At 49.9% G+C, this 22,241-nt stretch overlaps 1 protein-coding gene across 4 annotated transcripts; it reads right to left on the bottom strand.

The window, feature by feature from the left end:
- Positions 1-795: 795 nt before the first annotated feature.
- PFKFB3 (6-phosphofructo-2-kinase/fructose-2,6-biphosphatase 3) lies at positions 796-22,014 on the bottom strand. Of its 4 annotated transcripts, XM_086744644.1 has the most exons (16): positions 21,406-22,014; positions 16,451-16,576; positions 16,028-16,124; positions 15,367-15,433; positions 15,138-15,212; positions 14,773-14,829; positions 13,066-13,190; positions 12,121-12,328; positions 11,175-11,321; positions 10,697-10,801; positions 10,141-10,270; positions 9,872-9,934; positions 9,637-9,701; positions 7,947-8,117; positions 6,778-6,800; positions 796-3,855 (listed from the first exon to the last, which is right to left on the bottom strand). In XM_086744644.1, the coding sequence occupies exons 1-16, from the start codon at positions 21,482-21,484 to the stop codon at positions 3,849-3,851; spliced, it is 1,545 nt and encodes a 514-aa protein (XP_086600770.1). In that variant the 5' UTR covers positions 21,485-22,014; the 3' UTR covers positions 796-3,848. The 4 variants fall into 4 exon arrangements, with proteins under 4 accessions (XP_086600770.1, XP_086600763.1, XP_086600784.1 ...); XM_086744637.1 differs by lacking the exon at positions 6,778-6,800; XM_086744651.1 differs by lacking the exon at positions 796-3,855 and having other exon boundaries at positions 6,774-6,800.
- Positions 22,015-22,241: the final 227 nt, after the last annotated feature.

Raw genomic sequence — 22,241 nt, 5'->3', positions numbered from 1 at the left:
AGCTTTGAGAGATACCTGCTTGAGAGGGATGAGCCTCCAGCTGCACGGGAAAGATCTACCCAAGGTGTGCTCCAGAGCATCAGGTCCAAATTACACATTTCACTGCTTCCTCTCCCTCTTTTTCTTCTGGAGCTGTGTGGGGAAAAAAAAAAAAAAAAAAAACAACCAATAAAAACCCCACACACCACAAAACGAAAGAACCACAGCCAACGACAAAACAATTTTATGAGGGAAATTTTACAACTTTGCGTGCAGGTGGCATCTGCTGTTTTCCTGCCTTCATGGTAAAGACAGCCATGACCTCAGAGGACAGTTCTTCTCCAACCCTTCAGCTTCGTTTAGCACCAAATCGTTTTAAGCAGGTATTTGGTTTCCAGAACTGTAGTAGGTTTGAATAAATGCCTAGTCCTGCCTAACTTGCAGCCTAGATGAAGATCTAGGCAGGACACACTCCAGCATATCACCTTTATACCCAACAGTAATAATGGGTAGAGCTTGTGGGAGATCTTTACTTGCCCTAAGTCGGTGTCCACATGTGGTTGGAGGAATGTCACCCACTGATGAGCTCTTCACTCACCGTAACAGAAACCTTAAAATTGCTGTAGCATGGTCAGAAAAAGAGGACCTAACCGTAAGATGCCAAATGGTTTCTCTCAGAGATGTTCCTCAGAAAATCCACCGCGGAGCTGGAAGGGATTTTGAAGGCCTAGGAACAGGACTGTACGGCACATGGTCACCCTTGGGACCACCAAGCCACACACAAGACAGGCTTTAGAGCATAACTCTAACGCAATGAAGAACCAGGCCACATTTTTATTTCAACAAGATATTTTATTGGTCCAGCAACTGCAAAATATACAAATTTCTGAAAGGCATACCCTGTTTTTAAGCTGGCACAGCTTTATATCAGGCAATTGTTCCAGACGTATATACAGAACAGTCAACATACCACAAATCAAAAAAAAAAAAAAAATCCCAAGTAACTACCGTTCTCTCCAAGCTTTGCAGTATACATTAAATAAATAAAGAGCGCTTTGCTATTAAAAAAAAATAAAAAAATAAATTCAAGTATCACAAAGGAAAACAAAACCAGGGAAAAAAAAATACAATAGGAGGAAGAAATCATTGGTGTGGTTCAACAAGTCCCCTCTCCCCACCCGCCTTGGCTGCAGCATCACTGTCTGGTCTTCAGCTCCATTAACCAAAAACGATGGGCTGCGAGTTTCTGGGGCAGCGTGACAGCGTGGGGCTGACACCATCCCACCTACTGCCAACCCCACCAGCACAAGAGGACCTCTCTGCTGCTCAGAGATCAATTTTCCTCCTTGCTGGAAAAAATGCCAGGTTCAAATTTAATCTTTTTGTAGGACCTATTGAGACTTCTATTATTTCCAAAGGAAGAAAGTTTGGGTTATCAAGCTTTTTTCTCTTTGATTTTTTTTTATATATATATATATTTTTTATATATATATGTACATACACACAGAAATACACACCAAAACATCTACAGAATTACATGTTTACAGGATTGATCATGGGGCAGCCAGACGTCACGTTTGCATTCGCTGGCTTATCTTTTCGTAGCAGGAGGAGAGAGATAAAACTCCCTAGGAAGCGGGCTGAAAATAAGTGACTCTGCTTCCCAAAACATTTGTTTTTCTCAGAGTCAGAGAAAGCAAAAGCGCAGATGTCAACCACACGCACAGGGAGAAGTCTGCTTTTAATGTGGTTATTAAAAAAAAAGAAAAACAACCAACAAAAGAAGGGGGAAAAGTGTTCTTTGTTTCATCTGTACAGAAATATAATATACATATGAACAAGCTCACACAGGGAGGGCACCACCGTGACCGTCTCCCCCCGTCAGATACGGGCGGAGCACGGTCCCGGTCCCCTCCCGCCGTCGGTGCTGCTCCGAGCACACGCTTTGGTTGCACAAGACTGAAGCGCTAGGCACTGTGGTTCGCCTTTTCCCAAAGGAAAAACAGACCAAACCTCCCCAAAAACAGAAGCATTAAAAAAAATTAAAAAAAAAAAAAAAAAAAATTAAAAAAAAAAATCTTAATTTCTTCCCAGATGTCTCTGCTCCCAACCGCAGGGATGTTGCTTCCTACTCAAGGGGTTGGGGAAAGCCATGGAAAGGATGAAATAAGGGCTGCCCATCTCCAGTCCCCCAGGCTCGGCTGCCTTTACCTCCTGCCTCCAGCTCAGCCATGCAGCCAAAAAGCGTGAGGTGGGGATGGAGAAGATGCTGCACATAGAAGTGAGGAGGGGAAAAAAAATAAAATAAAATAAAAAACCAAAACACAAAACCAGAAACAATCCACAACCAACCCAAAAACCTAAAAAGAAAAAAAAAAAAGAAAGAAAGAAAAAAAAATCCACAGACTTTTGCAAGAAGCAATAGTGGTTAATTGCCATTTTTAATCAGTGTCTGGCAGCCTGTCCCAGGCTGCCAAGAAGGGATCTCGCGTACCAAACCACTGGGAGTTGGCTGATGGAGTCAGGACCTCGCACGGTTCCCCCTCTCCATGCACACCTCAAATGCCATTAACTACTATTTTTTGTAGTCCCAGCTTTCCAGAATGCAAAATTAAAAAAAAATAATTTAAAAAAAAAAAAAGTTGCCTCTATTCAGGCTTCCCCTGTTAAGGGACGTGACTCGAAAAAAATAAAATAGTTACGCTCCTGCCACAAATAAAGTGCAAAAACCAAGCGGTTTCTAGGTATACACATATACACACACACGTGTGTGCATATATATATTAAATAATAATAAAGAACACAGACAAAATTGTCCCTTCTTGTGGCTTTTTGCAGCCACACAGGGACTCCTGCATCCCAGGCAGACGAGGGTCACCCCCATGAGACCTGTGTGTCTGCAAAATGCACCTCGCATTCAACCTACTCCCCTCCAAATCTCCGCTTTCCTCCAAGGCGGAGGAAAGGGGAGATGTCAAGTACCGGCACAGCACCTCAACCAGTGCTCAGTCTTCCCCCCCACCACAAAAAAAAAAAAAAAAAAAAAAAGGACACACGTCTGAACTCGGACCAACCCCGAGGTGAAAACATCACCCGAGCCAGCATCAGCATGGCTGCCCCTACGCTACGTGACCAGTTTTAGAGGCAGATCTACATTCTCTGCAAACCCTTGAACGGTGTACTCATTTAAGGAAAAAAAAAAAAAAAAAAAGAATATTTTGGGGTTTTTTTTTTTGGTTTAACTTGACAGTTCTCACTGTGAAGGACTTCACACAGCTGCCTTCCCGGTGCTCGCGGGCTTGCAAGTGCGACAGGCTGGAGCGCGGGCAAAGGACCGCAGCACAGCACTTTAGGGAGTTTCTTGAAAAGTAACTAATAATAATAATTAAAAAAAAAAAATGCAAAACTCTTTCGCTCCCTCCCTCCCCCTTATTTCTCCGCTAACCCCGCACCATCCACATATATACACCCCACCCGGAGACGGATGGGTACCAATCGCCTATACAAAAAAGGAGATCAAAACCGCTTACAGAGGAAAATTAAAACTTCTGTGCGCTAGAAGCACTTTACAGCTCGCTACGATCTAACAGGACGCCGGAGAGGAGAGCAGATGCTGCAGCCTAAAAATCTGGTGGTGACCCCGGGGAGCTGGGCTCCTCTCCTCCGCTCTCCCGCATCTCCCCTCCCTTCACCGGAGCGGCTTGCAGATGAACGGGGCGCGGGTAGAAAACAGCCGAGGGTCGACCTCGCCGCAGACGGAGGAGACCGGTTTCTAAGCAAGCTTCGGAAATGGCGATGGAATGGGAAGCTGACGTCGCCGGTGGTGTCGCGACAGCGCCAAGGGAGTCACGATGGCTTCTGCGAGTTGTTCATGTTCTGCAACAAGAGAGGAAGGACCGGGGTTGGGGGCTGCACTCAGGTCAGACCCCATCCCGGCAGCATATTCGACGTGCACCTCAAGAAGGGGACGGGGGAGTAACAGAAAGCCACGGCATGGGTCACTATGAAAGCATCCACCCCAGGGGAGAGGACACTGTCCACCCAAGGAAAGAGGTGGTGGGGATGCACTGACTTGCTACCCACATCCCTCCCCTCGAGTATCACCCAGCTTTAACTGCAGGGTGGGAATTTGACAGAGATATTCCTAAAAATTGAGCTTAACAACAAGGGAACCACCCCACCCCAAGCCATCTTCACTTCTGAAGCTGCTCTTTGGTCCATGCAAGGCAAGGTGACAAGGGACCATGGTGTTCATTCAAGGAGCCCAATTAAACATCTCTCTCTTGCTTCCCTTGAGGGTGGGCAGCGTCCCCTCCCCTTGCTGAGGAGGAGGTCACCGCTTGTCCATCCTTGGCCCTGCCAAGAGGCAGCTCCCACCAGACAGGCTGAGGAGCCGGCATGCGGACCAGCCACCACCATGGCAGGAGCACCAGCTCCCCAGTGATACCCCATGAGGATTCACAGGCCCTAGAGCTGCTTCAGACACAGCCCTGGTGCGAGGTGGCGACAACGGGTACGGTGAGGATCACAAAACCAAAGACAACCAGCTACACACAGGCAGGACCAGCCCTGAGGGTGGTGGCTGGAGGAGAGCATCTGCTAGAGGAGGAACCCAAGGGGAGATCACAGCAGGGACACTTCCCAATTCACAAAACCACACAAAATGGGGTGGGGAAAAAAAGGACTAGAAACAGGTAGGAAGATTTCTCAATTTTTTTTCTTTTTTTTTTTGCTTTTTCTACCTAAACTGCCTCTTAAAAGCACCAGCAACCCAACCCCAGCCAGGCTACGAGGCAGAGCGAGCCGAGCTGTTCTCTCTCATCTAAGGAGACAGGAGGAGGGTTAGGAAAAGCCACATGCACCACAGCCATTTACCTTGGAAAGATTAGTAAAGAGAAAACTTTGAGAAAGTGGCAAACGGGCCGTCTTTAAGCATGAAAAGTGAAGGGGAGAAGAAGGGAGGGGGATCAGGTCGTTGTTAAAAAGTGCACTTCGGATCACAAACCAAGCAAAAGGAAAAGAAATCATCACATCAGGTGGTCCCGCGAACCCAAACCAGCTCGATCCCACAGCCAGGAGGACTCTGAGGTACACAGCCATATCATCCCCAGCCTCTCCAGGTGTCCCCTGGCCCTCTTGGATGGGGGTCAAGACCCTAACAGTGAGGGCTGATGCAACAAAGCACCCACCGCCAACCAAGTCCCACGGTGCAAATTGGGAAGGGGGGACCTTCCACCTCCCCTGACCCCATATGGATTACGGTGGGACATAATGAGGATCGGACACATGCATATATGAGGCAACAGCCTCCAAGAGGGGTACTGACACCACGTCTTTGGTTTGGTGTGTCTAAAAGCGGTCTTTAGGTCCCATGCTAGTAGGTGGAGGCAAGCTCCCAGCAGCTGGAGATTCTCAACTTGCTGCTGCCAGCCAACAGGTGGGATGGGTACCAGCACCGCCTGCTCCAGCAAAACCTGATGTGGCCATCTCCCAAACTCAACATTGGAGTGAGTTTGGTGTCACAGCCAGCACTGATGCATGCAGTGGTTTTTATTACAACATTCATGGGGAAAAAGGTGGATGGAGGAATGGACAAAGAAACAAAAATGCTTTCAAAGCATCCCAAGAAGATCAGGAGCTTTGTGTCCATGAGTAGCAAGGGAAGGAGCACAGACATGCCGGCCATGCTGAGCAACTCAACCTCTACTTTCACCCAGGAGCATGAGTGTGATGATCTTTCCCAACCCATTGGCCAGCAAAGCCAAATCTCATCTCCCTAACTTCTCTTTTCTCAAAAATGTTTACTTTAAAAAGGGGAAGAAACGTGAGGTTTATCAGCTGTTAGGTGCAACCAAGGCTGAGTTCTGGTCTGGCCATTCTATAGCAAGTCCCTCCCTCTTCAGCCCACAAAACAAAGCAGGACAGTGATGCACACAGGCTGATTCAAACTGGTCTACGGAGGGCAAAGAGACCCCTGGGCACTACCCCAGCCTCAGCTCAGCTCCAACATCTCCCTAGCCTTTGAGAAGACATTTGAGCACAGCTCAACAACTGCTGCTCTCTTAACTCAGGGATGCAGCATGAATTAAGTCTGAGAGCTTCAAATTTATCCAGAAGTTGTTCTGTCCATATTATAGAGGATCTAACAGCACTGAGCCTTGATTATTCATAATTAGTGCATTAAATACTCAAGGCATCTTGCTTTCTTAATAGAGGTAGGGGAGCACAATATCCTTGCACCTACTCTGCCCAAGACACCCAGGCAGATTGTTCCCAAAAATCCATGTTTGCAGAACTGCAGATGCCAGGACCCAGGATGGGTCCAGCTCCACAAAACACGTCCCTGCTCCCAACGCAGGCGATAAAACCCTGCTGGGGGCTGAGGTCAGAGCCTTCTCAAGAAATTAGACTGGTGCCATCACTCGTAGACACAACTCGGAGCCTCTGGGAAGGACAGGCCACCTGGGTCTGTCACCTACAGGACAAGGTGCTATTGCAGAGGAGATAACCCAACAGCATCTCCCACCCCATGACTGTCCAAGGAGGAGGCAGGGAACTTGGACATCATTCACAGAGGGCAAGTGATACTTTACTTTATTGCTCAACAAAATCAGGACTCAGTCTCCTCTTTACCCTTCCTAGGACATATGCAAATCCCACACACACAGAGAAATATTAACTCAAAGAAGTCCACAGCCCGGTCAGGTTTCACAGCAACGACAAAACAACCAGTGGGATGGCAAGAGACATGGAAAGAGGGCAAGAGGGGAGGGGAATAAGACGCAAGTAGGTACTTACAGGCATGCCTTCCCTAGTAAAGGCTGCAGAGAGACAGAGAGAATGGAAAGAGGTGTCAGTAACGCCGCGCAAGACTGGGCAGAGGACACCAGACAGCACCGAGGGGCACCCGAACAGCAAGAGCTTCCACGCCTGAAGTTGGCAGAGGGTTTGTGGCAAGACTCAACCAGCCCAAGCAGAGCCCCGAAAGCCAAGAGACAGACCAAGCTGCCGTGCTTGGTGCTTGCTGGGGTGGGAAGGCTCATGCGAAGCAGAGCAGTTGGAAGAGCACGGCAGCCTTCCTAACCTGCCCAGGACCTGGCCAAGGAGGGGTGGGAGGACACTAGACAACACACAATGCAAAGAGGGTCTGGGTGAGGCAGCAAGATCCAACAAGCAGCTGATGGGTTGGGCAGCATGGCAAAGGGGCTCTGCCTAATCTGTGCTGCTTCTCTGGTACCACCCCAGCTCCTCAACGAGCACGGCGAGGGGGGGTTTGTTCCTGGAGAAGCGTGCAGCAAGGTCTCTCTTTCTACATCCCTTCATGGGTGGGTGAAAGAGGAGAGGACACATGAGCATCACGGCAGCTACCTATGGGGTTTCACCCCAGGGCTGCAGAAGGCAAGTGGATTCACCACGTCAAGAAGCTCTACTCATTTTTTTGTCCGTTTTGTCTATTTCTCCAGGAAGGAGGAGACCCTCTCCAGTCAAAGATGGGTCCTGGCACCTTCTTCTCAAGGGAAGCCCAAGAACATTTGCTTCATTGCAATGCCCAGGTCTATGCTGGAGCTGAGCACATCGCGGGAAGGCACAAGCCCTTCAGTCCTGCCTGCTCTAGCAACACAGCTCCGCAGCGGTTTGACACCACGATGCCAGCTGGCGAAGGCACTAAATTAACACAGCGAGAGCTTTGGAGGGGTTTGCAACGCCCTCAAAACCCAAGGGAGGATCAACCAACCGCGACCCTTCACTGGGTGCTCCCGAAACCAACCCAAGGCGGGGAGGGACAGCAGCCGTGGGAGAAGGATGCATCTCAGAGACAGCAGCACAGGCAGCGACAAGTGCAAGCCGTTCCCCAGCTTCAGGAGTGACAGGAGGATGACAAACAATAAAAACAAGAACAATAACAACGACAACAAAAAAAAAAAAAAAAGAAAAAGAAAAAAAAAGAAAAAAAGAGTTCAACTAACTTGTCCCGGCAGCTGCGTGGGCACTTCCTGAGGAACACAGCCTGGCAGGGCGGAAGGAACAGCCACATGCTCCTCAAAGCTGTTGATGCGAGGTTTTTTGGTGGGCTCTGGGCTTGCTAGAGGGGTAACGCTATTACGTCTCATGAGCGGGTTAGGTCCCTTCTTTGCTTCCTAAATTAGAGTGAGACAAAGGAAAAAAAAAAGTAAATAAAAAATAAAATAAAGGGAAGAAGGCGACAGTTATAAAGGGAAAAAGAAAAAAAAAAAAGCAGCAGCAGGTTGGTTTAGGATTTTTTTTTCTTAAAGCAGCCTCTGCTTTTCCCCACAATCACTATTGACATGCAAAGGATGTACTGAAAGGCTCTGGACACCGAAAAAAAAACCTAATGCAAAGTGTTCGAGAACGCAGCATGATTTCCCAAGAAGGGCAGAAAAAAGAAACCAAAAAGGCCCTGCACTCAGAACCGAGACAGACTTTCTCCTCACATGAGCCTCTGCTCACAAAAAAGTAAATACAGACTGCTAAAAAATCGTAGCCATGACTTTGCGTGACAGAAAGAGGTGCCCATCGGTCTCCTCCTCGAAGCCAGTCCCTCCGACCCAGAGAAGGGGTGTGAAAGCAAGAAGAGGGAAGAAGAGCCAGGCCGGGCTGATAAGTAAGATTTGGGAAGTGGGGGCAGAGCAGCCAGCAAGGGTCGGCGCCGCGCCAAGCTCCAACTCAAGCAGGATGGAGGGGCAGCGCCCGTGCAGCCGAGCAGGGGTACCCAAGCGCTTCGTACGCGTCTCGCTCTATCCCACCCGCAGCGCACGGCCCCTCCTGCCATCCCCAGCCAGGGTGGTGGAGGAGAGCAGCCACGGTCCCCCACGGTGAGGGGGAAGGATCGGCTTCCCCCATCTACAGGGGGGAGATGGCAGCTCTGGTGCTGCCGCCCGCCGAGGCTGGGAAGCAAAGGAAGGGAGATGTTGGTCAAAAGGGGATGGTTCTGACCATCCAACATCCAGCTGGGCTCCACCACCACTGCACGCAAGGTGGAAAGGTCCCAGTGGCTGGGACATGGGCACTGCCAGGGTCCCTGGGGTCCTCCTCAGGTGGCTGCCCAGCCCTGACACCGAGCTAGCATCCCCCGCTCTGGCCTCCGAGCTCCGGGTGGAGCACAGGGCAGACAGACCTGACCTCATAGGGGTTCTCCTCCCCACGAGGTGTCTCCTCCCCACAGCATCCCCAGCCCAGCACCACCACTGTCCACCCTACAGAATGGCACACAGAGCCATGGGCTTGCCAGGAAAAAAAAACACAAAGGCAGGAGATGTTGGGCAAGGCATTGAGCTTGGGCTCTGCTAGCCAGCTGGGAGACCTGGGAGAAGTCACCTTCTCCGTCCACAGCTCCACTCCCTGCTCGGGTGAGCTGATGATTGCACAGGTGAAAGTTAAAGACCAGGGAGGAGCTTTCCCTGGGCCAGCTTTAATCTGGGCAAACACAGTGAAAAGCAGGCACATGCAACAGTTCTTTTCCCTCAGAAAACCCTTGACCGGCCATATCTTTGCAGAGCAAAAACCCATCTGATGCTCAGGTCCTCCAGCAACACACTGAGCAATCTCCCCATGCTCAACCTGGGCACTCTCGTTGCCAACTGACCATAAGGGAAAGGAGGGGGACACCAAGGAATGGCTCTGAGAAGCAACACTCACCTCTGGCCGTTCCCTGTGGGTGTTGACGGCTTCAATGTTCAGCGAGATGGACTCCACTCGACAGCCTGCAGAAGGGAGCACAAGGAGACAGAGAGGCCATCAGCAAACCCAACCGGCACAGGGTGCTACGAAATGCTCCACCCCAGACCTCTGCTCTTCTCCCAGAGGCAGCTTGGATTTAGGAGGAGGTCCAAGTTGAACCCCTTGGCATGTTTAGCAGAAAAGCCTCACTTACCATAGGCCACTGGGGTCAGCTTCAACACTGTGTGAAGGGGACATTTCAAGTAGGGCATTTCATCTGCAGAGAAAGCAAAGCAGGAGAGTTATCCCATCCCCTCTCCAAAAGTAAGCTTAGACATCTTCATCAACACCTAAGGCCATCCCACACCAAAGAGATGCATGCTCCAGGCCCTGCATGGACCCAAACACATCTCCCATTTCCTCAGAGCTCTATCATCCCTCCTTCAGTAGGATCAATCCCCTTCCCAGGGTCAGGGAGCTCACCTGCGCTCTTGTCCAGAAAGTATGCCAGGAGACAGCGCATGACAGCCTGGTGACAGATCACGAGGACATTCTCTTGTCTCTCTAGCTCCATGATGACCGGCTCTAGGCGCTGCACCAGATCTTGGTAGGACTGAGACAGAAGAAGGGAACAGAGATATGGCGTAGAATGAAGAAAACGAGCACCTCACAAGAAACAATGGTCCTTGAGATGGTCCATCTACTGATTTCTTGCCCTCAACTGAACTCAGCCAACACAATTACTGCTAAAACCAAGCAAAGTTCAACAAAGCTTCATCTTCAGGCTACTCTAGAATGTAGCTGCTTCTTCTGGTCAGAGGAGAAAGAAGCCATCCTACTAGTTTGCTATCAAGTCAGAGGGACTATTATTAAGTCCTATGTTTCTTAACAAGATCCTCACGTACCATGATTTCACAAGAGCTCAATGCAAAAGATAAATAGGAGCCCTCACTCATCTTGATTCTAGTTTCTTGGAGCACTTGCTACTCCTCTGCTCCAAACTAAGAGTCACAGCTCTGAAGGTCTCCTGCAGACTTACCTCCCCAGAAGGATAGCGGTAGTAATATTTATCCTGATCACGTAAAGCAAATTCTTCTGGGTGCTGTTCCCTAATTTCTTCATACGTCATATCTTCACACACACCCTGCCAGAACAGGACATCCATGAGGTTACCGGACATGCTCAAGTCAAAAAGCATCAGCACACTCAACACGCAAAACCTTCTCCAAACCAACCTCCTATAACCCTGACTGGTCAGCTACAGAACAGTTCCAAGCAAAAATCATTTTAATCTGCTCATTCAAGCCAACATCTTGAAACATCAGCACAAGGTAGAGCTAAGATCAGAAGCCAAGCTGTGAGTACTGCAGAAGTACCACCCTTTCCCATAGAAGGAAAATCTCCCCACAAAAGGTGAGATTTAGGCAAAAGTAAGAAGGCTGGTGTCACCATTCTCTCTTCTGCCAAGCAGCAATCAGCATGATCCAGTTTCTCCTCCTGCAATCAAAGATACTTACAGCATCTATTTCATTGAGTGCCTTCCACTGTTCATAGGGCAGTTGGAGAGCTTCTGCTGTTTGGATTGTCCTCTTTAGCTGGCTGGTCCAGACTTTGAGGTCCTTCAGGTTCTGCTCCTCAACAAACTTGTTCAGTGCCAGTGCAAACTGTGGGACATAAAAAAAGAGGTTGATTAGACTTCCACAGCTTCCCAATGGGCCTTATACTCTACTTCCCAGTAAATGTCGCCTTCTCTCTTTTGCCTTACATAGGCTCTGAGTTGAAGGGCAGCCACACACACACTCAAAAGCTACGAGGGGTACAAGAACAGAGAGAAAGCAGAAGAGAAAGCAGCAACCTAATGTCATCAAGGAACAACATCAGCATGCAAAAAACAGCACCACAACCTAGGCTCTGCTAAAATGCTGTGGAAGATCCATGGTCACCCTTAACCACAGCTCTGCTTATTTGTCATAGAGCTAAATCCATGTATCCTGTAGTCCTTGACAACAGTCACACCTCAAATGATCCCATTTGCACTTCAAAATGGTCTGGTAAGCCAAAATAGCTGTTAACCCTCCCTGAAGAAGCCCATTTGACCATGTCTTTGAAGAATCAAGTAGTGAGCAATCTGAAACAACCCTCGGAGGTGGCTGTCCCTACCAAACGGTGGCAGCAGCCCTTCTGCATCTCACCCTGCCTGTGCAAGGTCTGAACCAGCTCAGGAAGATACTCATACCCTTCTCTCCTAGAGACTTCTGCAGTCCAACTCTAACTACATGCAAGCCTACATACAATGTCGATGGCTGGAAAGTCTTGTTTTGAGGCCATGCTTGAGCCCAAAATTAACCAGCCCTATAGATGGATCCTCTGAGCACCCCAGCTGTCATCAAATATACATTTAACCCAATGGATGGCATCTGCTGCATCACTCCCAGAAGCCATAGAGGAACACTCATCCCTTACCTTCTTGCCCCTGTTGGAGAGGCCCGAGTCTCCTCCAATCTTCCCCTTGAGGTTGAACTCGCTCTCGCCGTGCCGACAGAGATAAATGGTGCGGGGCTGGACGTGGATGTTCATCAAGTAGTAAACGATCCTGCTCTGGATGTGATCCTGAACCCTGTTGACCAGGAACCGCCGGCCAACATCGATGACTTTGATGAGTGAAAGCTCCCTAGGAAAAGCACCACAAGGATGAGGGGGTTGCCAGTGGAGCAAGTAGAAAGCAAGCAACACCATCCTTGAAAAACAGCCTTGTGAGGTATCTCAGTCAACATAATCACCTGGCTAAAAGGATTTCCTGCAGCCTATTTTCAACAGGAAGCCAACAGGCAACGGCGATTCACAAAGAGCTAAGTAACACCAGTGTCACTGCCATTCCTCCTTGCAGCAGTAAAGAGGATTAAACAAGACTAGCAGGGAGCACGTTCCTCCCCAGGACAGGATAATCCATGCAGGACACACAGACGTATTTGTGAGCAGTGGAAAGGCTGGGAGGTGCCTGCATGGTCATGCAGGACAGCAAAGGTTTTCCCAGGGCACACAACCATGCAGAAACCACAGGGCTTGCTCAACCTTGTGGTTTGAGCCTGTTCAAGCAGTCCCTTCCTTTAACTCACAAAAGCATCTCAGAAACTCAAAGAGAACTGCTTTTCCAAAGACTTGATGTATTTAGACCTGCAGAACCTGTGTACCTGAGTCCAGAAGAGCCTGGGAAGGTTGCAATGCCCGGCTCCCTAGCACAGGGCTGAGGAAAACCAGCATTTTCAAGGAAGAAGTCAAATTCACAATGAGGCTTGACCACACATTATTCTAGCACAGTCATGCATTTGAAGACAGCTCCATGTGTCATTACTCCTCTCCTTGGAGAAGAACGGCATTCAAGCCACTTCAGAAGTCAAAGTCTCTTACCGGTCATAGTCATCGGGGTCGAGCGGCTGGTAGCTGGCCTGGTAACAATTGATCCTCTTCATGAAGTCCTCCATGGCATCGGTCGAATTACAGTCCCGGTAATCAGGGCTGGACAATTTTACTTCCTGCAGCAGGACAGAAAACACACCGCAAAGAGAGGTTAGGAAGCTTTCCAAGCCAGACCATGCTAATCTTAAACTTCAAAGTCCTGCCAAGATCCAGCTATTAGCTGAGCCACTTTATATTCATCACTTATAGAACAGAAAAGCAGCAAACGAGACCCAAAACTAAGCACAAGGTGAGAAAATCTGGTGTAAACCACTGCATGACCAGTATAGATGCGTATCAGCCCACTCCCAAGAGTTGAGGTAGCACCTCACCACTCAACATGGTGGGAAAACTGAGCTTTTTTATGGCTAAAGAAAAGTATTAGGTTTAAACAGCTCAAGCTGAGAGTGGAAAGTGCACAAGCCTAGAGAAGATACTTGTCCCAGGCTTTTTGAGTGAATAAAGCTCCCGGGAGGTAGAGGTCAACCTGGCTGTCCACCATCTGAGGTGGCAGGATAACAACATTCAGCTGGGCTGGAAGATGCTAGAAATGGGCAATGTGAATGTGTTCAGAGCTCTCGTGGAATAAGCTCTGACTGAACTGCTCTAACAGGCTATTTTCCCTGAAGATTTGGGTTTGAGGAGTAGTGTTGCACATTAGTAACTTCACAAGGAATCAATCCTGGAACCAACAGGATAACACAACCGAGCGACACGCATGGCAGCGCCCCAGGCCCACGGTGTATTTTCCGCAGTGATCCCAGCACTAAGAGCACAATTCATCTGCAGAGTCACATGTAGCAGAAACCTACACTCAGCTAGTAGTTCATTTTCTCTCCCTTCAAGCATTAGTTTCCAAATAAAGGGATTAAATCCTCAAAAAAAAAAAATCTAGCTTCAGGGTGTTGCAAAGAGAGAAGAAAAAAAAAAAAGGGAAAGAACCCAATACAGCAAACTGAGCATTTTATTATCATTATTGAAAAGGTTGTGTGCAACCTCCCAAAAAGCTGATCCTTGACCACAAGACACCAGCTCCCAGCAGGAGCAAAAGCCATGCTCTCGCATCCAGCTCTTCTGCTGGTGGGAAACCAATGATCCAGCAGCTCCCACAGGAGTCGAGAAGCAATGTTTTATGCTGCTCCCCAACCAAGACTTCAGCCAGTGGCAAGAAACCTCTAAGCTGAGCTGCTATTCTTCTCAAAGCAGACCCCAATACATTTTGGGAAGCTGCATGTGGCTGAAGACACCAAGTCTGACTACTCTTCGATGGGATTTAAATCCCTAACTGCATCCATTGCTTTCGAAAAGTGGGACTTTGCGGGGGGTCACCAAAGCATCGTGAATGCCTTCTGTCCTTGATATCAACTTACAGACCAACAGATACACAGAGAGAAGGGAGCTGGGGAAAGGCTACGCTTTTGGATTGCCCTCTTTGTCTTTCCTTGTCCACAGGAAACTTTTATTTTCATTACTTTCAGATGGCCCTGGCTCCTGGGAGATAAAAGCTCCTTTCTCATCCCAGGACAAATACTCCACAAAAAGATAAAAACCTCCTAATCTTCAGCTAACTCCAGCAAGATGTTCTGATAAGAAACCAACCAGGTGCAGGTAGAAAATCCTACACAACAGAAAACAAACCCAAGACATTTCCACACTTACCATAACGTTGGAGGCAACTACTGTGGGATCATTGCAGACAGATTCAATGAAGAACACCTGCGAGGGAAAACAAAGCTCACCTGAAGGCCAGCAATAACGTTTGTAGCATTCAGCCAGCTCCTTGCTCAACCCAACCTCCTCCCTCCTTGGCCAGAGAGCTCTCCCTCTGCCCCACTCCCAACCTTTCCTTCTCCAGGGCTCAGGATTGGGAATAAGGGAAGAGTTTCACACTTTTAATCAAACCCAGCAGTGAAATCTCCCTTATGCAGGAGCATGTGGAAGACAACATGTTATTAAAAAAAAAAAAAGCCAACAATACACTAATGTAGGCTATCCAATAAAGACAGCAGCCCAATGTTACCAACCTTGAACCCATTTTCTTTGGCAAAATTCAGGATCATCCCTCTCCTCTCCCGCGTGGTATTGGTGGCATCAAAAACCTTTAAAAGGAAAGATTTCGATTAGCACCAAGAGTGCCTGGCTTCTCACCGAGCCCTTCCTCAGAGAAGGGACCACAGAGCAAACTGCGCTGGGCACAGCGCCTTTGGGACCAGGACTCCTGCCGAACCCCACGGAGAACATCTCGAAGCTTACCGCAATCTGGCCAGCCTCCTCCGTCAGGTACAGCTTCACATCCCTCAAGGCAGCCAGGGCACATTGCCTGCAACAGAGGCAAGAGACACATGGTCCTGATGTCCTCAGAGATGCTTGGACCAGCCAGCTCACAGAGCCCCCCCCAGTAAAGGAGGGCAGGCTTTGCAGCTCCTCCTTGCCACCTCCCTCCTTCTCCCAGGGACATTTAGGGAAGGCACCCTCAGGCTGCCAAAAATACAAGAGCCACACGTGCCGAGCGGCATGCTGGTCTTCACGGCAGAGGCAATGGTAGATGAAGAAGCAAAGACCAAACCTCACGGCAGACTTCGTACCCTAATATCACTGACCCTGAAGCTACCAAGCCCTGAAAAACAGTTTTCAGCACTTGGTGCACCTGATCGAGTTGAAGATGTCCCTGCTCCTCGCAGGGGGGTTGGACTGGATGGCCTTTAAAGGTCCCTCCCAATCCAAACCGTTCTATGACTCTATTCTATGATTCTAAGTCAGGCCCTCCTTAAGCAGGCGGGGAAACCTCAAGCTAGAGCCCAGCTTCTCTGTCCATCGCCCCCTCAAAACAAGCTGGGCAACCCCACTGCCAGCCACAGGCTCCACCACCCATTTGAGACCTGGGTACAAGCACAGACGCAGGGCTCACAATTACCTCCTGACTTTCATGGCCTCCTCATTGTCAGGGCGGAAGAAGTCATAGGAGCTGTAATGCTTCACCGCCTCACGGCGATACTCCCCCACGTTGAAAACTGCATGGGAAAGGCAAAGACCATCAAAATGAGGACCAGGCATCATCACAGCCTGACTGAGCTGCACAGCTCCTGCAGAAAATGCTTTCTAGCAATGGGCCAAGAAGTTACACCCTTGAAGTAAAAGGCTGAGGGACATCCCTGGGTCTTCAAAGTGAAGGAGAACCTGGGCTGCAGCAGAAGCAATGGGAGTACATGGATATTTGGCCCACAGGACCTTGGAAAGATCTCCCACCACCTTCCACTTCCCAAGAGACAAAGCTCCTTAAGCATCTTCCAAGGACCCAGACCTCACACTTTCCCCAGGCAGCCAGTGAAAGCCTCACCTTTCGTTGGGACACCAATCCAGTTGAGGTAGCGAGTCAGCTTCTTGGAGATGTAGGTCTTCCCACGGGCTGGGAGGCCAACCATCACTATGACGGTGGGGGAATTGGCAAGCTGTGGCCCACAGGCTACAAGGAAGAGGAGAAAAGCACAACATGAGCAGCTGTTAATCCTCCAGCTCATCTTGTATCAACTCTACAAGGCTCTTGGCACAACCTTCCCTCAAGTCCTTCAGCAGCTAGAGGAAGCCCAAAGCCTCTGCTCCCTGTGCACCACCATCTCTGCAGTATCTCCTCTGCATCCCTTTCTCATGAGCCTGAACAACCAAAACCTTGAGCAGGAGAATCCACTGACTCGTTTTTGCAGTAGAATCTACTGAATGGCAACAAGTCAGAGCAGGGGTCATGGTGGATGGCTCCATGGCTGCCCACCAGGGAGACACAACTGGCCCAGATAAGCAACGCTGACCCAAATTCACCCTGGTGCCACCCAAACTGGGGGACAGAAGTCACAGTCTGACAGCCACAGCAAGAGGAGAACATCTTGATGGTTGCTAAGTGGACAAGGAACCAGCAGCTGCCCCAGGCTCCCTGCAAGACCTCCGTGCCTCAGTTTCCCCTCTTGCAAAAAAAACAACCACAACCAAAAAACCACACCAAATCAAAGCAAACAGAACCTCTCACTCTTGTGGTTTGACTTTTGCTAGCTTTTTAGCTGATACACCTGCAGATGTAACCAAGTAACTGCTTTTTGTCTGAAGACAAGCAGGGCTTGAGGACTCCAGAACCAATTGTATTTAAAAGCAGATGAGTGACCTATCCCTTTTTCCTCATAAATTTGGTTCTAACTGGATTTTTTTTTTCTTGTTGCTATAAAGAGAGTCCATGTCAAACAGCTGGAAATAAATCCAGAGGCATTACTCAGTGATGACTTGGTGAGGAAAGAGAAACTCCTCTCCAATTCACCTGAATGGCATGGTCAAAATTCAGACAGATCAGCTGCCAGGCTGCCCAGGTGAAATCGCTTCCCCTTCCCTAAATCCTTTAGAAAGTAAATTCCTGGTTCAGTGTGGAGGAAGTTGCTGAGGTTGCAGGACTCGGAAAAGAATTTGGGAATTTTTTTTTATTCCTCTACAACCTGGCCCCAGCATCATGGGATGCATCTGGACTGCACGCCCCGTGGACCACGTAACGCAGCGGCATCCCCGCTCCTCTGTAGGGTTTGCCCCTGCAGAATTGCTCCTCACATGGCCGAGGCACAAAGCCAAGTGCTTTAAATACGGGGAAAGGAAGATCTTAACGATGCCTAATGGAATTTGGATTAGCCAGCTGCCTTTCATGCTGCCTTGGCGTGACACACCAAGAGCCCTCCTGGCGAAGGCAGAGACCGGCCCTGATAGGCGAGACCCTCCGGGGGATTTCTCACCAACCCTTCAATCCACCCAGCCAGGCCAGAGAGACCTCACGGGAAAGGAATGCAGGGAGTGAGCGGCTGGTGGCAGAGCCATAAAAAAAAAAAAAAAAAACCCCAAAACCGCAGTTTAATTACTGGTCTGGGCGGAGAGCTGTGCCTGCCCCGTCCCGCAGGTAGGACCAGGCAGAGCGATTTGGGGATGCGAGGGATGGGGACAGGGTGGTGGGTTGGGGGAGATTCTTCTCAGCGGAGATCTGGGGAGGGTAAATGAACCGAGAAGTATCCAGACAGCATGCAAAGCACGTGGGATTTCCCTCTAATTAAAAAAAAAAAAAAAATCTGACAGCTGAAGGAGTTGAATTAAGGCCACAAGGAAGAGTTACAGCACGGGTGCCCAGAAGGGCAGAGAAGAGCCACCCATCAGTCTCACCAAAGCAGACTCAGCAGGCAAGAGATGAGAAAATTACTTAATTTTTTTTTTTTTTTTAAACATCCCACATTCCTCAGGCTGGAGCTGCCCTCACGCTCACTCCCTTTGTGTGACCTGCATCCCTGCTCCTGCTAATTTCAGCAGCAAGCACTGATTTTGCGTGGCGGGGTATCAAGACAGCTGTGGAACATATCCAGAAAAAAAAAAATATTTTTTTTTTTCCCTAACAGTCTCACATCTTCAACCAACCTATGGGCACAAGTCCTTTTTTTTTTTTTTTTTTTTTTTTGCACAAAACCCCAACATATTAAACAAAGGGAGAGGAAGGAACAATACCTGACTAAAGAAACTCCTCCTTTCCCTACCTGCCAGCAGACAAAGGATCTCAAAGAGCGGAGCCAAGAGGATTTAGGGCCATTAAAATAATAGCTCTGGGGAGAGGTCGGAACAACGCTGGGTACTGTTCACATCCCCACGGTTGCAGACAGCTGAGTGTCCCGCCTCGTGGGTGCACACATGCCAGCTCCAAAGGGTGCTGCAGGAGTTAAACACCTCTGAGGAATCGCTCCCCAATTCATCGCTGCCAAAGAGCCAGGTTCCCCTTGGACAGTGAAAAAGCACCTTTTTTACAGACCCGGGAAGCACTTCCCGAAAACACCGGGGTATCGAATACGCATCTTTTTATCAGGAACCTGAGCCCAAACCCAGCTCAATCACAAAAGCCTCCAGGAAACTTTGCATCAGGGATGAAAGAGAAACCAGTGTTTTGCTCCCTGTGCTTCACAAAGACCCAATTCATCATTTCTTTTCACCGCTGCCGGAACGCTATCAGGGATTTGGGTGCATATTCATTTCTCCTTATCGACAGCTAGCCAGGTAAGTCAAGGTCAGGGATGACTTTCCAAAAGGCTCAGCCAGGATACTGAGAAGCAGCTGGGTGCTTGTGCCGTCCATCCACTTAGAAAGCTGGTGAAGCGCTCTCATGCTTCACTGGAGTGGGTGGAAGGAACGAAAAAAAAATTAAAAAAAAATAAATAAAAAAAGGGAGGAAATTTGCTTCTTCCCATTGCAATCCCTGACACCTTCAGGGATGCAGCCAGAACACGTTCCCACACCGCACATCACACGCACACGCGTGTGGAACTGCTATCACCCCGCTGAGCCGAGCTTGGCCTGCCCATAGCCGGTGTATTTTCACATATCCTCATCCTCCAAGCTGGAGCGATGGAAGAAGGAGAAAGACAGCGGCAGCCCCTTTCCTCCTGCAGCATCCCTCGCCTGGCTCTGCCCAGCCGCCTGCGACGACTTGACTTTCCCAGCCCCTACGTGAGAGACGTGCAGCTTGACAGCGATTTAATGGATCGCCGTCAAAAGGCCGGGCGAAGGCATCGCCTTCGCATCCATTCGATGCCTCGCGTTGACCAGGAGGAGGACAATCGGGCTCATTATTTCACACGCCAAGGCGGGAGTTTTCTGAGGATGCTCCCAGAGATGCACCAGCTCCTTCCTCCCCTCTAGGGACCACATCAGCCTCGCGTCTCCCTCGTGCCTCCATTCCCACCCAGCTCTGTGGCTCTGCTCTTTGTTGCTGCCAAGGATTTAATAGCCACCTCGAGTTAAAAAAATAAAAAATAAAATAACACTCATCCCGTAGAGTGCAGTGAACCGTGCCCAGCGTGGCTTGCTCCCCTCCCCAAGAGAAAATAATTAGAAACCACACTATGGTCCTAATGAGCTCCTCGGTGCCTTAATCAATTAATATATTCGTTTTCTCCTCTGCCAAAGGGGGGGATTCTCTGAGAAACCAGGTGAATAAAGCACCCAAAAAACACAGGGAGGCTCCACATACACGAGGGAATTTCTTTCAAAGGCACCAGCCCTCGAGAAAAATCACACGAAGCAGATACACCTGCAAAGCATTAAACCAGGAGACGTTCCCCGCCTCCCCCCCCCCCCCCCCCCCCAAAAGCAAAGCCCCGTGGCAACCCAGACGCTGAGCCGGTTGCCAAAAGCCGTTTCCTCTTGCCGGGCACGGGCTGCGTGCGCCAACATCTGCTCAAGGGCTCACGCATCCCTTGCCTGACCCATAGCCGTGGGGCAACAACATGTGGCAAATCCATAGGATTTTTTTCTTTTTTTTTTTAAAGGGAGAATTTTCCAGCCGAGGCACACAAATACCCGAAGCGACTTTTAAAAAAAAAAAAAACAAAAAAAAAAAACCCTCAAGAAAAGCATCGGAAAGGCTGATTCACCCAACTGCTCCATCCTTTGCCAGGCTGCAAAGTGCCACCTCCTCCATCCCTGCTCTCCGCACCCGCGGGTTCCCGCGACGCTTGTAATTCAGAGTTAACGCGGAGTTGCCCAGCTGGCAGGCTGTCAGTTTAGCTGTCGGGCGAGTTAAAAGAGCCGCCTCTTGAGCTTTAATTTATTATATGATTCATTATGCGCTTTATAGCAACACCGGCATGACCCAAGCGTTCGCTTTTTTATTATAGTTATTTTTTTTTCTAAGCGGCGAGGTTGGTTTTAAACTCTCAAGATGCTTCCTGAGCTTTGGGAAAGCGCTGCAGAAGTTTCTACCCCCCCCCCCAACCTGCCTCCTCTCTCATCCCACGGGATTTTAACCACCGGCTGGTGATATTTTTTTATTTTTCCTCCCCAGATCCATTGCCCTAATCCTGCCTCTCCCTCCAAAATAAAAAAAAAAAAAAGAATAAATCACTAATAAATCTCAGAGCAATGTGCCAGACAGCCCGCAAATCCCCGCGGAGCTGGTACCCGAGGTGAGCAACCTGCTCCCTTCCCTTTTAATCCCGGGGCTGGAAGTGGGAGGGAGGGGTGGGTGGAAACTGGGACACGCGTGTCTGTCCGCATCCTCCCCGCTCCACGGGGCCATGTGATGGTTTGCACCTTCCTCCGGCTCCCGGGGCTGGAAGTGAGTCACGGGTGGGATGCGGACACCGGGATGACGCCGGGGGAGAAAAAGGGAGGGGGGGGGGGAAGCGGGATGCTGCATGGATATTATGGGAAAAGGAGGAGGAGGATGTGCAAAAGAGCCCCCGTGGGGTGCTTCCCACCCCATCCCACCCGGGATGCGGCGGTGCCCGTACTCACAGCGGCGGGGCAGAGCCGGCCGGTTGTCATTGGGAAGCCAAATCTTCTGGATGCGGCTTTGCGTCAGCTCCATGGGCATTTTTAAAGCAAAGGTCTTTTTGCGCTCCGCGTCCACCTTGATGGGTTTGCGGCGGGCGGAAGGAGAGGAAGAAAAAAAAGAGGAAGGAGGGGAAAAATATATATTATAAAAAAAAAAAAGGGCTTTTTGTTGCAGTCGTCGCTTTGAACAAACGGCTGCGGCGGTTTCGGATGCTTCTCGGAGTCTCGTCGAGGCTTTACGGCGGAGGCGGGGGGTGGGGGGGAGGAGGAAGAGGAGGGACGGGGCTTCAGGGCGCACAAAGCCGGCAGGAAGCGGCCGCTGCGTGCTCGGAGGGAGCGAGGGCGCGTGCTGCCGCTGGTTTTGCTCTAATTCCGGATGCAAAACGGAAAAAAAAATGTGAAAAAAATAAAAAATAAAAAAAATAAAACAAAATATCCCTTTTATTTCGGAGGAGAAAAAAAAAATAGAAAAAAGGAGGAAAATCTGAAGGCGAGGCGGCCAGGGAAGGAAGGACTGGCCCTGCCCGGCTGCTGCTGCTGCTGCAGTGACCGGCTGCTGTTCTGCCTCTCGCTCCGCAGGCGCTGAGCCGGCCGCGGCGACGGGCGCCTATTTCTAGCCCGGCCAGCCGGGCCCGCCGGCTCCCGCCCTCCGGGGCGGGGGGGGGCGGACGCTGCGCCGCCGCGGAGGAGGAGGAGGAGGAGGAGGCGGAGGGGGGGGTTGGGGGGGGTGCGGTTCGGCGGGACTGGGTCCGCGCTGCCGCCTGCCGCCGGCCCCCCGCACTGCAGCGGGGACAAAG

The sequence above is a fragment of the Chlamydotis macqueenii genome, chromosome 1, assembly GCF_036417535.1.
Source record: "Chlamydotis macqueenii isolate bChlMac1 chromosome 1, bChlMac1.mat, whole genome shotgun sequence".
Classification (NCBI taxonomy): domain Eukaryota; kingdom Metazoa; phylum Chordata; class Aves; order Otidiformes; family Otididae; genus Chlamydotis; species Chlamydotis macqueenii.
Note: the sequence above shows the minus strand (reverse complement) of the source record. Positions and strands in the feature narration are given on the sequence as shown.

Coding starts and splice junctions, on each gene's coding strand:
- PFKFB3 (XM_086744644.1), bottom strand. CDS start 21,484: ATGCCCATGGAGCTGACGCAAAGCCGCATCCAGAAGATTTGGCTTCCC. Junction 16,125..16,450: donor GATTGGTGTCCCAACGAAAG/GTGAGGCTTTCA, acceptor TTTCCCATGCAG/TTTTCAACGTGGGGGAGTAT. Junction 11,322..12,120: donor TCTCCAACAGGGGCAAGAAG/GTAAGGGATGAG, acceptor TATGTCCCACAG/TTTGCACTGGCACTGAACAA.